This window comes from Microcebus murinus, chromosome 7 (genome assembly GCF_040939455.1).
Source record: "Microcebus murinus isolate Inina chromosome 7, M.murinus_Inina_mat1.0, whole genome shotgun sequence".
NCBI classification, from domain to species: domain Eukaryota; kingdom Metazoa; phylum Chordata; class Mammalia; order Primates; family Cheirogaleidae; genus Microcebus; species Microcebus murinus.
Genome location: NC_134110.1, coordinates 69,785,867 through 69,801,810, shown reverse-complemented (window position 1 = coordinate 69,801,810; position 15,944 = coordinate 69,785,867). Strand labels below are relative to the sequence as shown.

At 37.6% G+C, this 15,944-nt stretch overlaps 1 protein-coding gene across 3 annotated transcripts in view; it reads left to right on the top strand.

Annotated features, from left to right (window-relative positions):
* Window positions 1–14,831, top strand: part of LRRC69 (leucine rich repeat containing 69) — a 91,471-nt gene extending 76,640 nt beyond the window's left edge. For all 3 annotated transcript variants that reach the window (XM_020288915.2, XM_020288912.2, XM_020288913.2), the window contains one exon: window positions 14,455–14,831. In XM_020288915.2, coding sequence (XP_020144504.1) covers window positions 14,455–14,565 — 111 coding nt within the window. In that variant the 3' untranslated portion in view covers window positions 14,566–14,831. The remainder of the gene's footprint in view (window positions 1–14,454) is intronic.
* Window positions 14,832–15,944: the final 1,113 nt, after the last annotated feature.

Below are 15,944 nucleotides of genomic sequence, written 5' to 3'. Positions count from 1 at the left end.
TTCTTCTCTACCTGTTTCGGGTTGTCCTGGTACCACAGGGAAAGGACTGTGTTTTCCTCACCTTAGTAAACAAGGCCTCCTTTGCTGCCTTGCATATACTAACAAGGTGAAATCATTGGTTGAATATATGAATTAATAAATTAGCTTTCGTGACAAGGGTGTGGTATGGGTAATGGTAAAAGAAGAAAAGGAGGGGATGTAAAGGGACGGTTTCACTGTGGAGTCCTAGAAAACGACAAACACACCTTAATACGGGCCCTACTCTGGAACCAGCGAGAATCTTTACTGCTTTCGGGCACATCCTACAGTTTGCTGTCAGTCTGCTGCTTAGAATTCATATGCTGAAAGGCTTTCAATTTATCCTGCTGGAAGCAGAACAGAGGCTCCTGCACACGAGACTGCCGCGTTACTGAGGATCTGAGGTGCTGGGATTAGGCCTCTCAAAGCCTGCGCTTCCCAAAGGATACTCGATGAGCGCATGCGAATGAGGAGCATGCATTTTCACTAGCATTATTACTTGTGGCTTCGTAGGTTTAAAGTTTCTAACTGCTGGATGAGATCATCGCCACTTACATGCCAGAACTGCACTATCCTTTTCAAAACTGTAGTTGTGAAACTTTCATGAAATTCACGACATGCGCTGTTCATGATGAAGTTCAGTAAAGACAAACTGTTTTTTTTCCCACAAACTTTTTATTTTGAAAAATTGGAAAGCAACACACAACTTGAGTGAATAATAGTACAGTGAACCATTTTTGTATACGTTTTACCTAGAGTCACCGATTTTTGATATTTCTCTCCATTGGCCTTACCTCTTGTTATTTTCTGCCTTTAAGGGTACATCTCGTCTTACAACAAATTTGATGTTAACACAAGCCAAGAAAGTGGCCTACCTATAGAGATTGTGTGACTTTCTAGGGCAAAAATAAAAGAACAGATTATAATTATGAAAAATATAAATAAATAAATACATAAATAATAAATCTGTCCTTCATACCAAGTCGAGAGCTTTTACTAAGAGTGGCAATAGATGACACAGTATTTATGGGCCAGAAAACACGTAGGTTAGTTCAGATATGCTAACCCATGCGTAGGCTGTGGTGGTTCCCACTACTGCCCTGCTTGCTTTCCAGGAAGCAAAGCACAGATTTTACGACAGCCAGGTCAGCTAGGTAATTTATAATCCTGTAGAATGAAGTCAGGGAACTACCACTGGGGTTCACATCACCTGATATCAGGTGTTTACATAGGAGTACAATAGACTATCAGGATCCCCAGAGCAAGTAATAAGTAAAAGATTTAAGTCAGCTGTCATTGTGATATAGAGCTACTAACATTTTTCTCAACAATGTCCTTTACCAGAGATTTTGAAACTGCTAAGTACTTTAAAATGTTACGTGTGAATACCCTGCTGCCGTCACTTCTTCGTGGATGAGCTCACACTTAGCACGAAGGAACGGTGCTAAAATAATCAAGAAAGATTATGTCTCACTCCTTCTAGAAATCATTTCTAACAAATTCATACCATCGACAAAATCCAGTTTGGTACCAGGTTTGCAAAATACTTTCTGAGGAATTGGGAGCCTAAAAGGAAGGCTAGAGAACTTTTCTCTTGATCCAGTCATGTAAAATTTATATTTGTACTAGACTTACCCTCGTGTAAGAAAAAAAGATGAAAAAGAAACATCTAATAAGAGAAAGCATCCTCAACTCACTTACATGAATATTGGGCTCTACTGTAGAGTTTTTCTATAAAAGTTATTTATAATAGGAAATAGCCATTTCAGTTGTTCAGTCTTTCAATTCCTGATGCTCTTGCTATGGAAATGTCTTTGTTAAAGTTGACTCAGTATTTATACCAGAAAGTTTGGTGGTCACCAGGGCATTTAGCAAATTTGAAGTTTTTTTTTTTTATTTACTTGATGTTTTATGTCTCTACCATTGAACCTCAAGCTCAAGAAATCCAAAGACCATTTTGTTTTTGCTCACCATACATAGAGAGAGTATTTGAGTATTTGCTCTCTTATATATAGTTTAACACAATGCTTGATAAATATTTTATTTCTAGCGAATGAATGATAAAATCAGAATATCTGGATTTGAATAGCAGCTCCTCTTTTTATTAGGTTGTCAATATATTACGTCAAGAGTGTCATAGAGAAAAATCTGGCAGAGATACTGCCAATGAGGGATGATGTTAAAGTTTAAGAAAAAACAAAACAAAACAAAAAAAAAACGACCCTGGACCTAGAATTAGCCATGTAGCTAAAGAGAACATTGGAATGATAGTTTGAGGATAAATTTAAAAGTCAAAACCAGCTGGACATTAAACAAAAAGAGAGAGAGAGAGCTCATTAGTGGGAAATTGAGGATAGAAATGTATGTTGGTTCTCAAGTTGGGAGTAAATAAATAATCTTGATCACATACGTAACCTACTTGTGAATTGTTTACTTTATCATCTGGAATGGATTGCTGTGTTCAAGAGACATTTAATGAGTACAGTCTAGCAGATTACTTGGAGCAAGTTACCAAAACACCCTGCTTTCCACTGGCCATGTTCTGAACACCTTGGACATGTTGCCATGTTCATTTGTGCTCTGACAGATTCTTTCTCAAAATCGCCTGTGGAGCTGCTAGTCTCATTTCAAGTCTCTCTTTCAGAAATTGCAACCTAGTAAAAGTAATCAGAGCCAACATTTATTTGGTGCTGAGTGTTTGCCTAGTGTCATGCTAAACATGTCACCTGGAGTACCTCAATTAATGTCCAAAATAACCCCATGACACCAGTGTAAAATCCCAGGCCCAGAGAATTAAGTAATTCTGCCAAATTCACCAAGCTGCCAAGTGGAAGGTCTGGGGAGGGAACCCACACGTTATTCCTTGTTCTTAAACAGACAGGCTGGGCCACCTTCCTTATGTCCAACCCAGTTACCACCCCCCATTCACTTCAACTGAATTTCAGACATTTATGTTAAAGAAACAACTACTGTCATCATTTATTTACCTACTCAAACCTATTTACCTTTTGCCTACTGTGTGTCAGGTCCTTTGTCAGGGGCTGGGAATCCAGAACTCACATGTTCCCGGGAGAAGCGGGGAGAAGTGGGGTCATAAGGGGATTGGAACCTGACGAGTTAGGTGTGATGACCAGCCCTGCCACTTGCCACTTGCATCGTCTCAATTTCCTCTTCCAGGCTAAGCTTTCTCACCTGTCAGATGTCAGTAATAATAGTGCCTGTGGCGCAGGGCTGTGATGAGGGGTGTATGAGGTAGTGTGAAGGCAAGCAGCACTTAGCACAGTAGGTGCTCAGTAAGGATAGCTTCTTTTAAAAAAAAAAAAATCAAGGCCTTCAGACAAGAAAGAATGATTGCATTCTTGTGATAAGTAGATGTGGCAGTGCACAGGGTGTATGAGGAGAAGGAGCATTCCCTTGTTTATCCCTGGGGCCTGTCACAGTGATTGTGTTGGGCACTTGGAGAATACATAATAAAGGTTAGAATTATTTTAAGAAGCATTGCTTGGAGATGTGATTTGGAGGATAGGAAGGCGTGAGAATAGATAAAGAACTAGTGGACAGGCATTTCAGGTGAGGCAACTGCCTGTGCAGAGGTAACAGATAAGTTGCACAGTGAGTACAGGGAACTCACTGAAGGTGGGGGATGAGAGATGAGAGACAAGGTTGGAGAGAGAAGCAGTGGGAGAGGATGACGTGTATGAAGTGTGAACTCAATTTCGAAAGGTACTGTATTAGTTATGAGGGCTGCCCTAACAAAGTACCACAGCCTGGTGGCTTACACAACAGGAATTTATCTTTTCATAATTCTGGAGGACAGAAGTCTGAGACCAAGGTGTCAGAAGGGTTGGCTAGGCCAGTTGTGTTGGCTCATGCCTGTAATTCCAGCACTTTGGAAGGCTGAGATGGGAGGATTGCTTGAGCTTAGGAGTTTGAGGCCAGCCTGGGCAATATAGTGAGACCCTGTCTCTACAAAAAATAAAAAAATTAGCTGGGTGTGGTGGCACACATCTATAGTCCTAGCTACTTGGGAGGCTGAGGTATGACGATTACCTGAGCCCAAGGGTTTGAGGCTGCAGTGAGCTATCACAGTGCCACTGCACTCCAGCCTGGGCAGCAGAGCAAGACCTTTTCTCTCCACAAAAAAACAAAAACGAAAAAAAGGGTTGGCTGCTTCTGTGGCCTCTCTTCTGGGCTTGTATGTGGCTACATTTTTCTTGAGTCTTCAACATGATCTTCCTTCTATACATGTCCATATCCAAATTTCCTCTTCTCATAAGAATATTAGTCATATTGGATTAGGGCCACCCACCTTAACTGACCTTATTTAAATGTAATTTAACCACTTTAAATTAGTGACACTCAGAGATATTGAGAATTAAGACATATGGATTTTGAAGTGACACAAATTTAGTGCACAACAGCTACCTACAGTTGTTAAAGCAAGTGAAATAGCAAGATGACATTTTGATTTGACAAAGAGGGGTTGGACCTGGTGATGTAGATTTAAGGACTATTTATATAAGTGCTGCTTGAAGCCATGGGAATGAAGATTGCTCAAGGAGACCAACCCAGTAGGTGAGAAGACCAAAAGGACAGAACCATTGAAGACAACAGTATTATAGGATGAGCAAAAGCAGGGGTCAGCAAAAGAGAACGAGAAAGAACAATTGGAACACGTGCAGAGTGGGTACAACATTTTCAGCTGTAAAATATAGACGTGCAGTAAATAGGACATTCTTACATTTTCTTCTACTGAACTTACCTTCTATTTGGGCCCTCATTCTACTGGAAAACTTATTCTAAGTAATTCAAGGCTTATGTGGTGGTTTTAGGTCACTCAGATTTAATCTTGATCCTTTAGAATTTCCTTCCACTCCCTTTCTCCCTGTGTTATGCAACCTGTGGAGTTCTTAAGTTGTGTCGTGGTGTTAGGAAATACGAGCCATATGTTCTGCCAGTGTCCTCTGTGTCTTGTGGGCATCCTCTGAGGTGTGCGTGCTCATCCTGTTTAGACCTCAAATATGGTCGTAACTTGATGGTGGCTTCTGGGGAGTGGTCTACTTCCCACTGATCTCTTCTTCTCCGTCTATGTTCTCTGTCTTCTTGTTCTGACGTTGAAGTCCCTTTTGGTTTGCTGGTACTTTTTCAACCACTTCCACACTATTCTGTGGCCACGAGAACATTTCATTGCTCTTTCACTCCAATTTGGGCTCAAGAAAGAGCTCATTAAAGATGCCAAGTTGAGAGATGCAGAGCTGACGAGAAAAAACAGGGCTGAATATTGGAGGAGGAAGATAGTGTTCTTTGTGCCATTAAGTGGCAGGGCTGGAAGTAGGCTGCACCCGTTGGAAGCCTGATGGGAACACGGAAGTGAAGCCAGCAATCCTGACTAATCTCCAAGAAATGGAAAGGGAAAAGTTAGGGGAGCTATAGGATATTTCTTGGCAGTGAGGTAAGGCTTCAGGAAAGATTTTGAGGATGAGTAAATATGTGCATGATTGTAGGCTGTGAAAGGAGCTAGTAGAAGATGAAAATTAAAATTAGCCTATGTTGTACACCAACTCAGGAAGAGTTTAGTGTTTTGAATATGCACTGCTACTTTTAGGAATTAATAGGACTAGAATTTGGTTACTGTATCATACATAAGCCTCTGCTATTCTATCACCTTAAAGGATTGACTAAGTCAAAAAGAGGGGGTATTAAAGTTTAAACAACTAATAAATAATGCTTTTAAACAACTGGTAAATAATGGTAGTGCTTTTCCACTTACAAAGTGACTTTTTAATATATTTTTCTTCTAATACCCTTATTGGGTGCTAACTATACGCAAGGTACTGTGTTAGGCTGTCGGAATCCAAAGATCAATAACATACAGTCCCTGCTATTGAGAAGATCAAAGACTATTTATTAAAATATAGTATTATAAGCATTATCATAAGGCGTTATGTACCCATGCTACAGAGTCACAGACAGAGCAAACAACTACTTAGGAGTCTAAGGGGGTGATGTTTGAGTAAGGGGGTGATGTTTGAGTAACATGAGTTCCTGATACTCATATTAGCTTTGTGATTTAGTTTTCATTGTCTTCATGCCACAGGTAAGCAAAGTTAAGTAGCTTATTCACAAGTTTCAAATCTATCAAATAATAGAATTAGTAATTTAGCTTACCTGATACCTCCTGATACTACCTTCAGGTATCTTTTTGCCACACTGTAGCATGTACATTTTTATTTTGAACCATAAAAGAAAGTGCAAATAAATTCATTGATTGATGGTGATACAGTTACTCCCAAGAGCTACTTTCATATATTCAAAACACTGCCACGTGAAAGAGATGAGGCTTTTCTTCTGTTGAGTTGCAGAGTACAACATAGAAACCTCTAGCGTTTAGCTCGGATAGATGGGAGAATTTTCTTACAAGATTTTAAACACACACATATGCGTGCGCGCACGCACACACACACACACACACACACACACACACACACATTGAGTTAACATTAGTCATCACTGAAGAAACAATAAAGATGGAAGAAAGAATAGGAGAATAAAGACATCTGTTATCTACATAATTTAAGTTTAAACATTTAGAGGGAAGTGACAATATATTTTTCTCAATTAAATATGTCTGAGTACATTATAAAAATAGCAACAGAGTGGCATAAGAATATAGCATGGGTTTAAAACATAATGGTTAAAAAAATAAGCCAGATACCAGGGTATAGATCCTAACTAATGGAAATGTTAGGAATCCTAACTATTTGAAAATGTTCAAATATTGAAGAAACACACAATGTCAGATAAAAAAGCGCAGTGAATGCCAAGTGGAATAAACAAGAACAAATCCATACATAGACACATTTTCGTAAAACTGTATACCACCGAAGTGAAACTAGTAAGAGCTAAAGATGAACAAAATATTAAAAAGAGATCGATCACCTATAAAAAAGTGACAATTGATTGAAAGCGGATTTCTCATAGCCAGTAATAGATGACAGAAAAAAATGGTATAATGTCTTCAAAGCACTAAGAGAAAATAACTCAAAAGGTAGAATTATATTTCTAGATACATTGATAGGCAAAAGGCATAGGAATGTCAGAAAATTTTAAAAAGGAACATTGTTTTACTTTGAAGTAAGCATTGATTCTAACCTTAATCGGATCGTTTAAAAAGTTAAACTAGTAACATTTAGTAAGTATATGATAGTGAAAAAGTATATGACAATGAAATTAGTATAAGCATATAGTACAGATTTGTTGATAATACTAAATAAATTTAAGGATATTTAAAATTGTTACAAATTGATCAAGAAAATTGAGATTTGAATATATGTTACCAGATCCTTGTCAACTGAAGAATTATTTTTAATGTGGTTGTTTAGTTCCCTGTTTCCAGAGTGCAAGCAGAGTGAAAACATGTCCAAAATACTTGGGGATAATAATCAGATTAACCACATTGGTAAGCAGTTGCTTTTATATATCATTAGAGTTTTATACTGCTTTTCCACTTAAGTAGACAGAAATTATACAAAAACTACTTTGCCTAGAAGCATCCCTTTCTATTAAAATTTTTAAAGTTTCTTAATTATATCTTCAGGATCTAAACTTAGAGACTGCTGATCTTTACAGTAAATACTTTAGCAAGAAGGGAGAACCCATTTGATAAATGTCTGGGTGCCCTTGTTGTGCTCTACAGAATGTTCTGCTTCTAACAGGGTTTGCGTTGAAAGGAGGGAGAAACTGAACGATAAAAGAGTCTTTATTATTGACATAAAATACAGAAACAACCAAATATTGAATTGTAATTGCTTCTATTCAGGTGAATGTGAGATTATGTCATGCTTGCCTTTTGAAATAGTGAGAGGAGGATTGGGAAGCAGTTGATGAAAAGTTTTACTCAATCTCAAATATTAACCTTTACCATAATTCATCCAGATGCTTTTGCCTTTTTCCAAATGTCATAGCGCTGCCATCTGAGTTCAGTTAGTCCTTAGCAATTATGGAATTATCAATAATTTCTATGTAATTGATATTTCAATATTAGCTACTAATGATATAAATCTTTGAAACAGCAACAAAAGTAATCCCTTTTAGTTACTACTAACTTGGGCCATATTTGAACAATGACTTAGAGGTAACTTAAATAGTCTCATAAAATCCTTTCCAAACACTTGAATGATCCTGTGCCCAAGATATGCATTTGATAGTTTTCATTTCTTATAGTTTCGTTAGCTGAACTTAACATTTCCCCAGATTCCTTTAAAGTTGAATAGTTTAGGGAGGGAACAGTTTGGAACATGAACTCTTAACCCTGTATTGAATGATGTAATGTAATTAAAACTACCCTCAAAAGAGATTAGACTGAGTAGGTCTCCCTATAAATGAGTGAAAACGTTCATCTACTTTATGAAAATAAATGAAAATTTGTAACTTTAATTCCTTTTTTATGACAAGCTGCCAGTAATGAAACATAAGATTACATTTAATAATTTTACTCATTACTTTTAGAGTAAAATCTCACTTTGCAGTAAAAAGTTATTACTGTTAAGATACCACTGACATTCATTTATGAAACCGATCATTTCAACCAGCCAACTGTGAAAATGAATGCAGGTTTTAAAACATTTATGCCGTGGTTAGTCAATTTAACGTATATCAGGCATTAAGAGGATCAGAAGGCATCACATTTCTAATTCTAAACAGTCATGAAAGTAATAAGTATTTATTGTTTAGAAAAATTGAAATGGTATGTATATTCCTTATTATTTTATTCAGAAAATAGCAAAAACAATTACAATGTAAATTAACTCATGCACTGTGTCTTGATTACTTTAACTACTAGAAGTCCTCTTATCCTTTTAGAGAACTCTCCCTTTTGTTCTTAAACTGCCAGCTAGAGGCACAGTTTTGTGCGGTATTTATGATTTTTCTTCTTCTAAAGAATCTTAAATTGTATCCGGCTTTAGTTTATTTACCCAAAGCAGTGCATCACCAAAACCTTGAACCTTCCACGTGAAGTTCAAAGGACACTGATTGTGCCCGGGTGGTGTTAGAGAGCAGGACCACTCTGCAGGGGAGAGAATGCCCTTGAGCTGCATGGCTGGCTGGAACATGAGCAGAATTTTCTTTCTCATTTCTGCTCAGTCCAAAGTGCCCCCAGGGGGGGAAAGACCATAGAATGTATCATCTAAGCTAAGATGCTTTTGAGAGTGAAAGTGGACATTATTATTAATAATAGCTGGACAAACAGCAGGAAGCCAGGACTATTGTTGGCAAATCCAAATGTATGGCTACCGTTCCTAAATGGAGCAGTTAACTTCAGAGCAGTGCCCATTGCTGGACTTATCACCGCTGACATGGAGGAGTTGTCATCCGGAACACTCATCTTGGATTTTAAACATCATTTTTAGTCACTCCATAGGTAGTTGATGGCCTGATGTAAGCAGGAAACGCTGAGCGCTAAGTACAATGCAAACAAGTAGGGGACCTAGTCTATGTAAGGGAAATGTTAAGGGTTAAAAATAAAACTTTAGTATAGAATTTCACTTTCTAAAGCTTAAAATGATATCTTTTCAAAATAAAAGCATAATCATAGACCAACTCCTTTTCCTCTTCTCTGACCTTGGATTAGCTAAAAGGATATTTCATTGAGTGTTTTAAATTCTATCTGCAAATAATGACTAAAGCAGTAATTGTCCTGAAGTTCTGTTAACTGAAGTTTGTGAAAAGAGCTCCTTTACAAGAGGGAGTGTCTTTATTCCTTGGTAATATGCTCATTTGAAATGGACATATGTCATACTGGTAGAAACAAATGCAATAAGGCCACAAATAAAAATAGAAATTTAAATGAGTATCAAGTGGTAAAGTTTTAGTGAATTTCTTTTGTCATGCAAACATTACTGAAGACATGAGTCTAGATGGAAAAGGGTATTACCAAGGAATGATGTCAAATCTTTTTAAATTTCCAAAAACAATTCATGTCTCTGAGAAATATCTTATGAGAAATAGAAATTACTAAGTTAGAGAAGAATCATCAGCAAAGTTTCACATTCACTATCAAACTGATGATGGGACTTTACTTAAATAAGCTCCTAAAAAGCTAAATAAAACATTCATTTTATTCTAATTAACTAGACAGTATCCCCATCTATAAGGGGAAAGAGGGACACAGACACTTTGCATTCCTGCTTGCAATTTCTTAATGGCACAAGGGAAATGGCTAAAACCACAGTGGAAATAGAAAATGCCTTTAATAGTTTCTATTATAAACTTTTCACCTCAAGGAGAAACTGGACAAAGCAAATCAGATGCCCTGCCTTCTTCCTTGGTTTATGTTTGTTTCTTTCTCTAACCTCCTCCTCTTGGTTCCTGGCTCTGTTATTTGTCCTAGTTTCCTGAACAGGAACTGAGTGAAATGTACATAGCATGGTTTATTTTCAATAGTTCTTTAGTTCTAGCTAAGTTATGTTACAGAAGTAGTCAGGAAGAGATGGTTGGGTGAGAGGGTTGTCTACTATAGGGAAAGGGAAAAGACCACGTTTAGCTTTTTTTATTATTATTATTTCAGCATATTATGGGGGTACAAATTTTAAGGTTACGTATATTGCCCAGGCCCCCCCTCCCTCCTCAAGTCAGAGCTTCAAGCGTGACCATCCCCCAGACAGTGCACATCACACTCATTATGTATGTATATACCCATCCCCTCCTCCCCCCTCCCACCTGCCCAACACCCAATAAATGTAGTTCCTATGTGTTCACTTAGGTGCTGATCTGTTAATACCAATTTTCTGGTGAGTATATGTGGTGCTTGTTTTTACATTTGGCTTTTAATTTTTGTCGTTTAGTTCTCCAAACACAATTTCATCACTTAACCATTATAATCTAGTTAGATAATCAATATTATGCCATATAGAGTAGATTTAAAATATTATACATGGTTATGTGTCTGTCATTGGAAAAATATGTAATTCTTTTTACTTCTGGACTAATGTATTTGTTGTTGATATCCCATGATTTCACATTTTATGGTCTATTTATTGTTTATACTGTATTGTTTCTCCAATACAATGTGCACATTCTTGAATTTATACTGTCATAGTTCACCCTTCCTGAAATGCCCTTTTTCTTCTTCTCCAGAGACCCGCATCCTTCTCACTCTTCAAACCCAGCTCACCTTTTTCTTATATTGTGAAATCTTGCTTAATATGCAGCTTATAGTGGTATCTTCCTTCTTTTCACTCATACATAACCCATAAGTGAGTTGAGCCATCTGTTTCTAGTTATCTTGTGTGTGTGTGTGTGTGTGTTTATTGTCTTTCCAACTAGATGCTAAAAAGATTCTTAGAAGCAGGGATTGTTTGCTATATATCTTTGTATCCTTGGCACTTTGCCTAATGTTGAGCAGCTTTTAGGTTACTTATAATTTATCAGGACTCTTGGTTGCAAGTTAAAGAAACCCAATTCACATACTAACTCAAGTCATAAAGAAAGTCCAGGGATGGGTCTATCTGAATATTTAGGCATGGCTAGATAAGATTCCCAAAGTTGTCACTAGGAATCTGTTCTTTTATTGTTTCTGCTTTATGTTGTCTTAGCTTTGTTTTCAGCTTTGTTTCCTAAATTGCACCTTTGGGGAGTAGAGGAATAGTAGATTTAGAAAGTCCTGTGGCTGATGCTCATTGGCTTTCCTGACTGTCTTGCACTATGTGCTTAACCCAGACCAATCATCATTGTCAGAGCGAGGTGGTTGGGTTGTTGGCTGGGCCCGAGTTACATGGTGGTATCTTGAACCAGGGAGTGAAATCAGTTGCCCTCTTTCTCCACGAACATATGCACTGAGACTTGAAGGGAGGTGACTCACCAAAAGGAAAAGTAAGCTTCTGTGCCAGCAGAATGGGAAATGGATGCCGGACAGGCAAAATTGAGATGCCCACTCGGGAGTTCGATAAATGTTTGCTGATTAATCAACTAAACATACTAAACATCTTTGTAGGAAAGAAGCCAGGTTTGTAGATATTCTGTACCATGTTTCACCTTCATCCACAATGTTTTATGCTTAGGATAGGGCCACGTGTCCTTCTCAGTGCCTCACAGTCACTGCTGAAGGTGGACTTGAGGGTCACGTGACCTACGACCTTGGCTCCCCACTGCTCTATCGCCGGGGTTGGAAGGCTGTTACGCTCTCAAGGGTGGACTAATAACCATGCTTACCTGTTTGAACCTTTAAATGGGATCTCAAAGTTCTTTCGTGGAAGAGTGAACAGAACAGTAATCAAATCTCTCATTGTGTGCTGTGACGATGTTGGCCAAATGCTTTCACAGTAAAACTAGGTAGCATTGTCAACCGATTACACTACTAGCTGTGTGACTCCGTTTTGGATTCTCTCTCTGAGAGTTGTGTTGAATTCAGAAGTTGGTTACAAAGCATACAGATGGTAAGCTTTCGTGGTTGCCATTATCCCAAACATAAGTGGCTAGGGTGTGTACACTACACTGGCTAACAGGGTTCTAACTGCCTGTTTTGTGCACTGAGAAGTAAGATCAGAGATACTTGAAGTATAAAACTTAAGTCATGTATTGGGAACCTTGCCTGAGGCTCAGCCAGTGAAGATCTTAATGAACATGTGGACAATGGACAAAGAATGTTAGGAAGATGGATTTCCATGGGAAATGGCTTCTGGGCAGGCAAAACCCAGATGTCCATTGTGAAGTTCAGTAAATATTTGCTGATTGATCGATTGAATACCCCTGTAGGACAGAAGTCAGGTTCATGCAGATTCTGTTCCATTTTTCATCTTCATCCCAAATACTTTATGGTTAGACTCTATAAGAATATGTTTGTATAAAAGCACATGTAATCTTTTTATTTTATTTTTATTTTTTTATTTCAGAATATTACACAGGCACAAACATTTTGGTTACATGAATTACTTTTGCACAGCTTGAGTCAAAGTTATAAGTGGGTCCATCACCCAGATAGTGTGCATTGTACCTGTTAGATGTGAATTTACCTGTCCCCTCTCCCCCCTCCCAACTGCTTGATTTCCATTGAATTTTACTACCATATGTATACATGAGTGTTGATCATTTAGTTCCAATTTAATAGTGAGTACATGTGGTGTTTGTTTTTCCATTCTTCGGATACTTCACTTAGGAGGATGGTCTCCATTTCCATCCAGGTTGTTACAAAAGGTATTAGTTCACCTTTTCTATGGCTGAGTAGTACTCCATGGTATATATATGCCATATTTTATCAATCCATTAATCCATTTTATTAATCATGTACTGATGGGCACTTAGGTTGTTTCCACATCTTTGCAATTGTGAGTTGTCCTGCTATACACAATGGAGTGCAGGTGTCTTTTTTATACAATGTCTTTTTTTCCTTTGAGTGAATACCCAGTAGTGGAATTGCTGGATCAAATGGTAGGCCTACTTTTAGTTCTTTCAGGTATCTCCATACTTACTACTTTCCATAGAGGTTGAATTAGTTTGCAGTCTCATCAACAATGTATAAGTATTCTTTTCTCTCCACATCCACACCAACATCTGTTGCTTTGGTTTGGGGACTTTTTGATAAAAAACATTCTCACTGGAGTTAGGTGATATCTCATTGTGGTTTTGAATTGCATTTCCCTGATGATTAGAGATGTTGAGCATTTTTTCATATGTTTTATTGGCCATTAGTCTACCTTTTGAAAAGCTTCTGTTCATGTCTTTTCCCCACTTTTTTTTTTCTTTTCTTTTTTCTTTTCTTTTTTTTTCTTCCCCACTTTTTAATGGAGTTGTTTGATGTTTTCTTGCTGATTCGCTTGAGTCCTTTGTAGATTCTGGTTATCGGCCCTTTATCGGATGTGTAGCATGCAAATATTTTCTCTTGTTCTGTAGATTGTCTGTTCCCTCTTTTGATTATTTTCTTGGCCGTGTAGAAAGCTTTTAATTTCATCAGGTCCCATCTATTTATTTTTATTGTTGCTGTAATTGCCTGTGGAGTCTTCTTAATAAATTCTTTGCCTAGGCCAATGTCTAGAGGAGTTTTCCGAGCCTCTTCTAGAATTCTTATGGCTTCATGCCTTAGGTTAAAGCCTGTTATCCATTGTGAGTTGATTTTTGTGAGTGGTGAGAGGTGCAGATCCTGTTTCAGTCTTGTACATGTGGTTATCTAATTTTCCCAGCATCATTTATTGAATAAGGATTCTTTTCCCAAGTGTGCATATAATCTACTATCATTTGAATTTTGTTTAGTGTTCAGCATACCTTTCTTAACTAGTTAAGTTTGTTTATTTGTGTGTGGGAAAAGAACAAATCAACCATAAATAGAATAGGGTGTTCTTTAGAAATCAGTGTTCTGAACCCTCTGAGAAAGCAAATATTTATTGTAATCAAAAATATTTATTAAGCACTGCCTTAATTTTATTTTTAATGCTTACTTTTTAGAACTGGAAGATAAGCAAAAATCTACATCTGGTACCTCTCCAAACATTCACCTGTTGTCACAAATGTTTTATTCATCGTGGCCGTAACCTCTTTGCAATTGGTCAGGCGTAGGACAGGTGAGATGCTCGTTGAGAACACCACTCGACTTGCCGGGTCAGCTCTGCACTCAGTCAGTCAGACCCTATTTATGACACCATACTGTGCTCGTTGTCTTTGTCCACACACTACTACTCAAAGGAAGAAAAATAATTCAATTATAAAGTTTCCAGTTGAAGCACTACAATCTGCCTTTAGCTCGTTTCGATTCTGGGTGTGCCATTTTTTCTTTGGTCTGAAAACATAATAAAACATGGAAAAATAAAGATCTTTGTGGCAAATGAGTGTTATTTTTTCCTGTCATTTTATGACTATCACCTTCCTTTTCTAGATAAGTATTGGGAGACTTTGGGAAAAGTAAGTATTTATTTTATCAATGTTTTGCAGTTGAAAGAGAATCACTTTTTAGTGCTAGGTAGTTGTATTACAGTTGTGTGATTTCATTTGAGCCACTAATATCTATTGACCTTCCTTCTACTTAAAAACGCTTAGAAACCTGGAAACTCAGGTTTGGTAACTCTTCACATCACTTTGTTACTGTTTTTAACATTTCAATTTTTTTTTTTTTAAAAAAAACATTTTTCACAAGAGAAATGTACAGAAGCCATGGTAGTAGTGCTGAAATGAGAATTTGGCTCACTTTATTTGAGGGACAACAGAAAGTTAGGTTAAGAAGTTATGGAAATATATAGTATACTTATGGAAATATATAGCATAGACCAGTGGTTCTTGAAAGTGAGGTTCTTTCTGTTGAGCACAGCCTATGCCCACATCACTTGAGAACCTGTTAGAAATGGAAATTATCTGGTCTTACCACAGAACTACTGAACCAGAAACTCTGGGAGTGTGGCCCAGTGATCTCTATTTTAACAAATCCTCTAGGTGATTTTTTTTGCATACTTTCAAATCACAGGGTAGACACAGATGGGACTGCTATGTATTCATAAAAGCTAGAAATTTAATCATAATTTTATATTTAGACACCCCTAGAAATATATTTTTTCATGTAACTGCTCAGTGGTCCTTTTTGAGGAAAGCAGAATGGAGTCTCATTTACCATGTCACCCTCCTAGCTAGGCCTTTTGTGAGTTCAACTCAGGATATATTTCCTTATGCATCAGAGTTGCCTCTGGCATAACTGGGAAGCTGAATCAATGGAGCACAGCAAAGAGGCCCTCAACTCTGCAGAACAAGGTTCAGGCCCCCCCTGAGACAGCAATGAAGCCTCAAGGTAACTTTCTAAAGGCTCCATTAACCAAGAATGCATTTTAAACAAAAATAAAACAAAAAAAAAAAACAACCCAAAGTACAAATGAAAGACACAGGAGCTCATTAAAAATGAGTTACAGGAATAAACTACACGTAGCCTTATTGAGGGAAAACTACCACTCAGA